This window comes from Nicotiana attenuata, chromosome 2 (genome assembly GCF_001879085.1).
Source record: "Nicotiana attenuata strain UT chromosome 2, NIATTr2, whole genome shotgun sequence".
NCBI classification, from domain to species: Eukaryota; Viridiplantae; Streptophyta; class Magnoliopsida; order Solanales; family Solanaceae; genus Nicotiana; species Nicotiana attenuata.
Window position 1 is genome coordinate 36,493,279 of NC_031990.1, and position 12,204 is coordinate 36,505,482.

At 35.8% G+C, this 12,204-nt stretch overlaps 1 protein-coding gene across 1 annotated transcript; it reads left to right on the forward strand.

Annotated features, from left to right (window-relative positions):
• LOC109218429 (craniofacial development protein 2-like) lies at nt 10,947-11,711 on the forward strand. The gene has a single exon (XM_019382792.1). It carries the CDS (start codon nt 10,947-10,949, stop codon nt 11,709-11,711), a length of 765 nt encoding a protein of 254 aa, XP_019238337.1.

Here is a 12,204-nt window from a genome sequence, read left to right on the forward strand (position 1 = left end):
AAAAAACTCACCTATTTCGAACTACGGAATGACTTGATCCTCTTCACCGAGGTATGTAGGCAGCTTAGAGTTTCATTCTAAGTTCAGTCATATGAGTTCAAAAATACATATTACCCAAGGTTTTATTCAAATGAGGTATGAAAGAATATAATTCACTTGATTGACACTTGAAAATTAAGTGTACATGTATTCTTTCTTTAAACTCTCTGTCTTATCTTGATGGCTCAATGGGGCCAAGCCCTTCATGTCAAATTGAGTTATTTTATGGATTGATTGTAGTTTATTTAATAAGAGGCTAAATATTCAAGTCGAAGGCTCCAATTCTAAGTCAAGTTGATTTTGTCAAGTCTATTACATCATCAATTTGAAGTATTGAAGCCGCTAGATCTTAAAGTTGCAGTCTTCAAGTCCGCCAACTCTTCAAATCCATAAAGTATTAAACCTCACTTGTTATAAACTACATAATGACTTGATCCTCTTCACTGAGATTGGTATCTTTGAGACAATTATAGTCTTTAGCAGGCTGCAAAGTTTTCAAGACCGTCATGTCTTTGAGCTGAATTCTTCAAATTTGTTAAGTCGTCAAGTTGAATTCTTCATATTTTCTATATCATTGATTTGAAGTCTCTAGCATGCTAAATCTTCAAGTTGAAGTTGAGTTAAATTCTTCTAGTCCGCTAAGTCTTCAACTATCCAAGTCTGGCACGTCTCCAAGTTGAATTCTTCAAAGTGGCTATATCTTCAATTTTAACTCTTATACTTTAACCTTCAAGTAGAATTCTTAAAATCTACCTAAATCTTCAAGTTGAAGTCTTCAAGTTCACCAAGTCTTTTGAATTTTTCAAATCTGCTAAGTGATGATGAAACCTTCGAATTCGGCAAATCTTCAAGTTAAAGTCTTCAATTTTGGGAAGTCCTCAAACTGTGTTAAGGTCTTCAAATTCACCAAGCCAAGTTGAGGCCTTCGAATTCGCCAAAATTTGAAGTCTTCAATTCTGCAAAATTTTCAAGTTTGAATTATTAAGTTGAAGTATCCAAATCCACTAACTCTTCAAGTAGAAGCCTTCAAGTCAGCCATGTCTTCAAGTTGAAATCTGCAAGTTAAATTCTTCTAAGCACCAAGTCTTCAACTGAAAGCCAATAAGAAGCCCCCATAATAGTCTTGAAGTCTTCAAATTGATATGGCATCCAATTCTTTAGTTGGAAGCTTCAGTATATCTCCAAGTGTGTGGTAACAACCTTTGATATAGTCTGCACCATCTTTAAATATTTATATCTTGAATTATTTGAAGGAAGTTTTTAATAAATCTTCAAATCTTCAACGGAAAGTATTTAAAATATTGGCTTGCATGACTTGATTTATGTTGTAAAAAAGAAAAAAAAGATTCTTCGACTGTGAGGTTATCTTTACTAAAGTGATATCTTTGGAAGTGATTTCTTCTTCTACGTGCAAAAAAAAAAAAAAAAGGAAGGAGAAACATATCTATATAAAGGAAATCATAAAATTACCTGTGAATATTGAAATTGAAGAGATATTCTTGGTGGTCAGTTTTTTTTATGCTTCATACAATCTCTAATTCATGCATCTCGAAATGAGGACGAGTTTTCGTTCATTTGCACCAAAAGGTCAAATCTTTTGGCGGTAAAGTAAAATCTGCAAGTTAGACTCTATATTTATCTTCGCTGGTCTTCGCTAGGAAAAAATATAATCTTCAGCTTAGACGGTGTAATGGTCTTAGCCTCGGACAAAGTAAAGTCTTCAGCTTAGATGGTTGTCTTCGCCTTTGCAGAATATAGTCTTCAGCTTAGACGGTGTAATGATCTTCACCTCAGGAAAAATAAAAAAATCTTTGGCTCAGACGCTGTAATGCTCTTCACCTCAGACAAAGTAAAATTTTGGCTCAAACGGTGTAATGGTCTTCACCTCAGACAAAGTAAAATCCTTGGCTCAGACGGTGTAATGGTCTTCACCTCAGACAAAGTAAAATCTTTGGCTCGGACGGTGTAATGGTCTTCACCTCAGACAAAGTAAAATCTTTGGCTCGGACGGTGTAATGGTCTTCACCTCCGACAAAGTAAAATCTTTAGCTCGGACGGTGTAATGGTCTTCACCTCGACGTACGAGCCTAAATTGCAAGTCATGGCGCTCCTTGACGCACGAGCCTAAACTGCATGTTCCTACACTCTTGGCCCGCATGATCCTAAACTGTGTACGACCCACCAAAAAAAAGAAGAAAAAAAGAAGAGGTTTGCTCCACGCCAAAATTATTGAGAGATGAGATGGTTGATGTGCTTCTCCGCCAAGATTTGAAGGAAAAAAATATCACATGTATTCTTTCATCATGCCGCAAAATGGATACTCCTTGAACTTCTCCGTAAAGTTGCAGCCTTTCCACGCCAAAGCATGGGATGTATAATATACTTCTTTGTCAAGTTGCAAGAAGAGAGTGATTCATCTACTTTTTCGGCAAAGCTGGAATGGACACACTCAATGTACACCATCGACAAGATGCAAGAATAGTCTGCTCTATGTACTTCTCGCCAAAATTATGGTGGAAAAACTCATGTACGTCTTAGCCAAGCTGCAAGGATGAGATGCGCCACATGCTCACTCGCCGAGGATGGATTATCGTTGCTCCAAGGCTCTTTCTCGCCGAGTCTCAAGAAGCAAAAAAATATCATGTAGTACTCTTCGTCAAGCTGCGAGGAGAAGACATGTCAAGCTCTTATTCAAGAAAAGTACATGCACAAGTGTTGTTGTCATGCCGTGTTCGGTCAAAGATGCGACTGAAAAGCTGAATATGCCAAGTGATTCCTCGTTGAAACCATAGTTGCGAAGGTAAATATGCCAAGTATTCCTCACCAGAGTCAAGCTGAGTACTGCAACAAATTTGACCAAGTCAGATAGAGGGACGCTCCAAATAGTTCTGTGACAATCAACGCTGGACGGACTTTCGATCAAGGCCAGGGGTTTGAGTATGATCAGCACTTCTGCGGCAAAGCTCTCAAGAATAAAAAGTTTTTTTTTTACTGTGTAAGAGAAGCAAGAAGTCAAGCTTGGCAGAATCTACAAAATCAAAAAATAAAAGAAATAGATAAACATTAAAGGAACTTGAGAACGAAGGTGTAGAAGAGAAGACAATGGCTTTAGTTCATTAAAACATGGAACAATTATGGGACGAGAATGCTCCCTTCATTGAATTTGCAACCTCTCATGTCCTAAGCCACCACCCCATTAAGCTAGCAAGACTCATGATAGAGCTGAAGGAGCAGTTTTCTTACAAATAAGAAGAAAAAAAAACTGTGGAGCAGAGGCAAGTTCTGATACAAAATTGCATTCCATGCGCCACCTTTTATAAGATTTGATCACGCCCAACTCTAGTCCTAAAAAGGATAAGCGGTCGCTGCAAATATAATCCGATCAAAAAGTCCGGAGTCGAATCCCATAGAGAACTAAGGCTTAGTTGTATCTGTTTAATATCACCAAGAAGACAAGATTGAAAATAAATAAACAGCTGGAAACTAACTATGCTTGAATTGTAAACAATTAGAATAAAGGTCTAAGGTAATGGTTTCCCCCGTTGTTGATTTCCTTGGTTGTATGTTTCTTATACCGTTGACTTAGTTGCCTCTATCAATCATGAACTCTCCAGCTATCATAAATCATTCTCAAGCAATTATGATAATTTACTAGACGCACTCTCTCAAGCTACGCTAGCTAGATTCGCATTACAGTTCACTTAGATCGCACCCGAGGTATCGTTATCTCTAATCCAACCTCTAAACCCTCGGTTATGACTCTAGCCTATACTCCGGGAGTGATGTTGTTCAAACAACTACCTAAATATGCACTCTCTCTCAAGCAGATACATAATAAATAGGAACGGCTAATTGAGGATCCTTTCAATTAACCACAATCAAAACATAGTTGAACAAATAGATATTAAACTAATTCAAATCTATATTACTTATAACAACCAATTCATCCCCAACGGGTTTCACCAAAACCTTAGATTAGAAAAGTTAGCTACTCATGAAAATAACAAAAATCACAAAAGAATTCATATTCAAAGGTAAAAGAACAAAGAAGAAGATTAAAGATTGATGCCCAATGATCCTCCTTGCTTCTTGCCCTTCCTTCTGATGTTTTTCACTTCCAAAAATCATTCTCTTTCGCTCTTGGCCGGCCTCCCTCGTTTAAGATAGGGTTTAGGGCTTAAAATCCCGTATTTTGCACTTTAGTCCCTGAAATTTACGCGTCCTGCCGCGGTCCCACCGCGGTTACTCCAGGACCGCCGCCAGAATGGTCCTCTGAATCTTTGGTAATGTTCTGCCGCGGTCCTACCGTAACCTCAGTTTTTCTCCCTGTTACGTTTGGAATTTGGAAAAATATAAAACATGAAAGTTGTAGCTCTTTGAGTTAGCTTTTCAACCATATATTGTGGAGCCCAAATGGAGTTCTGAGCAAAATGTTATGTCTATTTTACTAGACAGTGCGCAATATGCCTCCTCGAGTCTTCGTTTTGTTGTTTTATCAATCGTTGATCCCCGAGTACGATTCCGGCTTAATTCCTTGGGCTTTTACTCAGACTTCAAAGCTCCAAATCACTTGAATTCATTCCATAACATCTATATATCTCGGAATCACTCCTACAAGGCATAAAACACACCGTTAGTGCAAAACACTAGCGATTAAAGCGCAAACTCAATTAAAGTGCAATAAATTAGAGTGTAATAAGCGACTAAAATACGTAATTATAGCCTATCATCACATGCATGAAGCGGTAGTTTACTTCTGTTAGGTAACAAAGAGCTTCAAAAGTTATCAAATTGGATTCGTTTTCTCATAGAATTCGAATTGAAATAGGAGAAGTCAGAAGTCATGCGCAAGTCGAATGCGTTAATAAAGGCGAGGCTTTGTATAGTAAAAAAAAAAAATTCCTCTTGAGTTGAAAGATCCCACGTGTTAGCAGATAAGGGCTCAACATTTAAAGATTCAAGAGGAAGTTGTAATGCTAACACTTGTGAAAGAGCTCTTTTAAGAATATAAACTCTATGAAAAATAGAAGTGATGTTGGGATGTCTTACAAGAATTTGGTGTCCTAGGTGGTGTAAATGCTTTGTCCATGACCACTTAAAAGTGATTCGTTCCTATCCCTTAATCAAATCCTTGTATTAAAATTGATTACATACGGTTTGTTCGAGGATCGATAGAGCGTAAAAACATATAGTATTCAAGTACATGAGAAAATGGTACCAATTGCTCCTTTCAACCACGGAACATATATTGCTAGTTGAGATGAAACTGGTTGTTAATTGAAGCCCATGAAATGGGAATAAATACATGACCAAGAGCAGTTGTTTTCTGAACCTGATTGTAAACATACCATATCTTGGCTTGTCTGAGTAAAAAAAAATCTTTACGGGTACTTCAAGACTTGTCTCTTAAAGTTTGACAAGTTTACACTTCAACAAGCCTTGAAGTAGGGGTATTTGTAGACATTTAAATTTTATTGAAATTAAATCCGTAAAATAATTTGGGCCATATTAAATTCAAGATATTAGTCCAAATAAATATTGTGGCTAGTAAGTTGGGCTAATTATTTAAATCCAATATATATGTGTTGGGCTAGTCCATTTAATTGGACTACAAATTAAATGATAAACCCACTTCCTTAGCCCAAAGTCCAAATGGCTAGTAGCCCGTCTTAAAGCCCAGGCTCATGCCACATGTCAAGTGACGTGGCAATCCAAGAGAGCCAATGAAACCATGCCATGTGTCAAGTGATGTGGCAATCCAAGCCAAATAAATGAGCCGATGAAATTATGCCATGTGTTAAGTGATGTGGCAATCCAAGCCAAATAAATGAGGCAATTAAATCATGCCAAATGTCAGGATGGTATTGTCGGTTCAAATGGACCAATCAAATCGCAGAGGCACACTACCCCCTACAACTATAAATAGAGGTCTTCATAAAGCTAGAAGACACCAGAGGTGATAACAAGAAGCAAACAGGGAGCTCGTGGATCAAACACCGCAGATTTCTCTACAAGCTACAAGTTCAAGCACTCAAGCACTCAAGCTACAAGTTCAAGTTCAAGTTCATGATCAAGAACGAAGCCAAATCAAATACCAAGGGTTCAAGATCAAATTACTTGTTCGTGATCAAACCCAAATTCAAGTTCAAGGAGGAGATTCAAGATCAAGCTTTACAAGCCCTTGAATCAAATCAAAGTCAAGCTCATTAAGATACTTTACATTCTTGAAGAATCAGAGGAATACCATAGAGATTATAACACTTTCATTTATTGAAATCAAATACTACATTTGTTACGCAATTTTCCAGTCTTGATTATTTATTTTTCTCGACGCTAAAATTTGTTGTTACAACAAGTATTTTGCAAGCCATGATAACATTAAGCTACGAACAGCAGAAGAATTAAGAATATGACACATTTCCTTCTTCTATCAATTGATGAACTTGATTTTTTTGGGCATCTCCAACCTAAGTACTACTATTTTTTTGCTATACTTATATCTATATTACTAAAAGTACTTTCTTTTCATGTTGTAGATATAAATTTGAGATTATGATGAAATTCATCTGACGGTTGAGATAAGGATGAAATCCATCAGACGATTGAGATCAAGATAAAATCTATCCTATTATTATCCGGTTAATAATTGTGTATACTTTATCTCTACACATTGAAGAATGACCAGAGATATTTTACCTAAAGATAAATTTGAGATAAAGATAAAATTCATCTAACGGCTGAGATTAAGATGAAATCCTCCGACAGTTGTGATCAAGATGAAATCTAAGTATGTATTATGTTAATTTCTGGCTATATATATATATATTAAAGTGCCAACATACCCATCCATACGAAGTCGGCTTTTATTTTTCTTTAACCATATAATCCATATTTTCTCTAATTACTTACAAAAAAATGTCCACCGATCTACAGAATACTTATCGATGAAGATATGCTAAATTTGAATGAGAATGTTGCAGGTGATTCCACTTCATCAGAACGACCTACTGGGGTGAAGAAAGCAAAGTTGAAGAGAAAAATCGGTGAAGGTTTTTCATCTGCTGTGAAAATGGTCTAATTAGAAAAAAAACGACATGTTGTAATGTTAGCAAAGTCAAATGCAAACAGGCACCGAGATATGAAGATAAAAGATAGAGCTTTGAAACTAAAAGAATGTAAAGAATAAAATAAAATTTTATTGTCGAATTTAGATTCTATTGATGATCAATATTCGTGAATTTATTCGACAACAACAAAAACAAATAATGGATAAAAGAAGTCAACAATTTCAACATCCACAATCACAACCACAACAATCCTCTGCCCCATACACTCAATATTTTTATGATATTGGTGGATCTGTAATCAACCTATCGGAGTACTAAATTATTATTATAATTTTCTAATTAAATTAATATGTTATTTAATGTATTTTTTTAATTTTAATCTATGTCAGTCGCTAGTTTATTAAATATTTATTTTTATCTTATTTAATGAACGGTGTTATTGTTAACAAAATATTTATATTTTATATTTTGCATTTTTTTTTGTGATGGTTATATTTTTTTATACAATTATAACTTTAACTTATAATTTTATATAAAAATATATACGAAAATTATTTTATAAAAAGTATACACCAAGATTAAGGTGTAAAATTAATATTATAGAGATATTATATAAAAAATAATTAGGTATACTAGGGACCAAAATGAAAAAAGTAAAATTTATAATATGTTAAATTAAGTGTGTTATATAATAAAAAATAAAAATAAAATATTAATGAATAGTAATGGTGTTGATGAATAGTGTGATAAAAATTTGTTGTAACACTATTCACACACCAAAACGATATAAGAAATGGCATTGGATTGAAGCACCAAAACACTAAATATTACACCAAAACACTAAATATTTTCTAACTATTTTTGTACTACTGCTACATAAATAAGAGCTTGGGGACATGAAAACGCAACTTGAGGGTCAATTATCCTTCAGAGTGGTAGTGGAGTCTATGGTTCGAATCAATCGGATATATAAGTAGGGGCGTATTTTAGATAGGTTCAATGCTCATCTCCTTAGATAATGTATAATTATGTAATATTTTGGGGTATTATCATTATTAGCCTGCGCCAAAAATTATTTACATTCGATAGCCGAAAAAGTGTATAAAATTTGTATAATACATATATATATATATATATATATATATATAATATTAATTATACATTTTTCGACTATTATTTTGAGAGTGGCTATACAGTATCATTTTCCTAATATTCTGAAATTACTTAAATATATGTGTCTACCCGTCCTCAAAGAGTCCTATAATACACTAATTTTTTAGTGCACCTTTACAAGTAAAGTCGGAATTTCAAATCTCATGTCTATCTTGATAGTTTTTTCCTTTCTTTTTTTAGATCTATTGACGTCGAGGTTCAGTCTCACGTATTTCTTCTTGTTTTCTTTCTTTTTCTAAAATTGGATCTGTTCATAGGAGATGGGCATGTCTTGTATCCCCATGTGATCCTAATATTTTCGATACGATGTATAAGTACATATGTGAAAAATCACAAATATTATACAAGATAATAATAATTTTGAACCTATAGTTTCAAAAGTATAATGAGTCCATGATAAGAATATAAAGGTTGAAATCGTCATCATATATCCAGCTCTTCGTAGTTCGTTAGAGTACATCCATCTTTGTAAAATCATGGGTACGCCTATGATATTAAGCAGTAACGAAGAGCTAATTGGTGCAATGTGGAGCTGTCTTGTTTAATTAATTAAAATGCATATAGTCATACAGGGGCGATGTGGTGTGTTACCGACAGATTTAACTGAACTCATAACTTTTGACGCGGAGTAAAAATTTATTAAAGTTGCATTTGCATAATTATAAATATGATCTCATAAAAACATAACGAGTTCAACGCTAAAAGTTTTTAGCATTGAACCCATATGATTTAGATCCTGATCCGCCTTTGTAATCATACGATAATCACAGTGAGCCGTGGTATTGTTGTCAATCGCAAAAACCTGAAAAGGCAAAAAAGAAGAAAGAACATGTATGCATTGACGTATGGTTTAGGAATTAGAGGGAGCGACGACTTATGTTGTCCTCCCTCCGTTTTATTTAGTGTTTTTTAGTTTAATTGAGCATATAAAGTTTAAGAATATAAGGAAAACTTTTAAATATTTTCGGAAAATATTTTTCAATTTTCTCATGTTTGGTTGGCTTAAATGTTTTGGAAAATATTTTCCTCATGAAATTATATTTCTCCAATTGGAGGAAAATGTTTTCCTTATTAAAAGAGAGAAAATATTTTCTAAAACTCTTTGTCAACCTTCCCCTTATTCCCATCCCCACCACCCCTTACCAACCCACCCCCAAAACCCCACCCACCCCACACCCCACACCCTATCCTGCGACCCCTCACTCTTCACCCTAAATAAAAATATTACTAAAAGTACTTTCTTTTCATGTTGTAGATAGAGTATATTTTTTTCCATTTCAACAAAATGAGTATTTTCTTTTCATGATATAAAAAAGTATTATGTTTTAGTTATCGAGTTCAAATTTCAACGTTGTTCTTGCGTGAAAAAGTAAAGTAACACATTAGTTTCTTTAGGTTTTTTATTTGGAGATATGAATTACGGTTTGGCTTGGGAGGTTTGCCTCCTTGTGCCTGTCCCCTATTTTGACTGTGTTGCTAAAATGGTCTCTGCATTGCCAGAAAATGACATATTTGCCCTTGAGATACAAGCTTATGTCCCTATGGCTTTCATGTAAATAAGTTAATTAGATTACGAGAGCTAAGTTATATCTGTATGGTAGGATTCGCAATCAATTTAAATATATTGGCAGAAACAAATGAGTAGATTAAATTATGCTCATCAATATGGTATAACTTTCTACCAATAAACTACAATAATATGATCAATATGGTTAAAAGTTCTACATTTTTATCATAGTTGTAGGTAAAAAAAATATACAAGGATGACAGACTGTGAGCTAAGTTATACCAACGTGGTAGAATTCATAATCATTTAAAATATATTTGTAAAATCGGTACACTTTAAATTCTACCATGCTATCGTAGTTTTGCGAAAAGTTAAATAAATAAGTGACAGTTCATAATAATCTGGTAGATTGAATATAGCATGAAATCCTACCGATTTGTCATGATTTTCATGCCACAGTAGCTACATCTTTTTATTATCTCTGCCGCTCAACTTAAGGGTATTTTAGACTGAATATTTTTATTGGACATTAAAAGACTATTTTTGAACAGTGTCAAATCCGTGGATAGTTTTCAAATACCGACATGAATATAGCTTATCCGTGCAAATCACTAGAGCGCCTCTTTTTGTTTCCTTTTTTTATCTCTTTTTCTCTTAAAAATCCATTTTAGTTTACATAATCTCAGCAACTCTCTTTATTAATCCTTCAACAATGGAATCAATGAGCATCACCAAGGCCCTTGTACTTGTCAGCATTCTCACGCAAGAACCTAGTTTTATCACTGCCTGACGTTGGAGCAGCAAAAAGAAGGCCTTGAATTTTTAATTATTTTCTTGAATTGGCAGTAGCATTTATTTGTTATGTTGCTCAGATAGTGCGTGTGGATTTGATGGTTGAAATTTGAAACAATTTTTGCTTAATTAGTTTTTGTTTTTGTACATGTGATTGTGTAATATGGCGACATAATATAACTATTTGATCTTCTTTTTGTAGAAAAAGTATTCCACTATACTGAATTTATTTATAATTTTATTAATGCTAAAAGAGCAAAATCCAAAGTGTAATACTGAGATCATCTTTATCCTTTAAAAAAATTATATATCAGACAAAATTATAACTATAATTAATGTTTGTTTTACCTTAAGAATTTTTATGCATTATGAATACATTAGCAGCATGTGCTCAGGAGACTAAGTGGGTAGGATCGAAGGCGAGGAATGTAGATGGGTTTAAATTGTGGTACTCTGGACGCTTGAAGGGTAAGAACGAAGTGGGTATTCTGGTGGACAGGGATCTTAGGGAGTCGGTGATTGAGGTTAGGCAGGTGAGTGATAGATTAATATTTATTAGGTTAGTGGTTGGAAGGCTCACTCTAAATGTCATTAGAGCCTACGCGCCCCAAGCGGGTTTGGATGAAGAGGTTAAGAGGTGTTTTTGGGAGGGTTTGGATGAAGTGGTGCGTGGTATTCCGCCCACGGAGAAGTTATTTATGGGAGGGGATTTCAACGGGCATATCGGCGCGTCCGCCCGTAGTTATGGCGAGTTGTATGGTGGTTGTGGCTTTGGGGTTAGGAACAGAGGTGGAACTTCTTTATTGGATTTCGCTAAGGCTTTTGAGTTGGTGATTGCGAACTCTATGTTCCCGAAGAGAGATGAGCATTTGGTTACTTTTCAGAGTACAGTGGCTAAGACTCAGATCGATTATCTTCCCCTAAGGAAGTATGATAGAGGGTTGTGCAAGGATTGCAAGGTTATCCCGAGTGAGTCACTCGCGACCCAACATCGGCTCTTGGTGGTGGACGTCAGCATCCCGATAAGGAGGAAGAGGAGGGTGGTTCGGAGTAGTCCGAGGATTAGGTGGGGTGACTTGACGAAGGAGAAAGCTCACGAGCTGGGGATGAGGCTATTGGCTATGGGGGCCTAGAGAAGTGGTGGGGAAGCTAGCGGTATGTGGATGATGATGGCGAACAATATTAGGAAGGCGGAACGAGAGGTACTAGGGGTCTCGAAGAGTTACTCGGACGGGCACAAGGGTGACTGGTGGTGGAACGCCGAGGTCCAGGGTAAGGTGGAGGAAAAGAAAGCGGCGTATCGACAATTAGTGGAGAGTACAGACGAGGAGGAGAGGTAGAGGAACAGAGTAAGTTATAAGGAAGCTAAGAAGGTGGCGAAGTTAGCGGTCACGGAAGTGAAGAGTGCAGCATTTGGTCGCATATACGAAGAATTGGGGGAAAAAGGCGGAGATAAGAAGTTGTTCAGGCTGGCCAAGGCGAGAGAGAAGACGACTCGGGATCTATACCAAGTGAGGTGCAGCAAGGACGGGGAAGGCCAAGTGTCAATAGAGGACGCGCAGATTAAGCGGATGTGGTAGACGTACTTCCATAAGCTGCTAAATGATGAAGGGGACATAGACATAG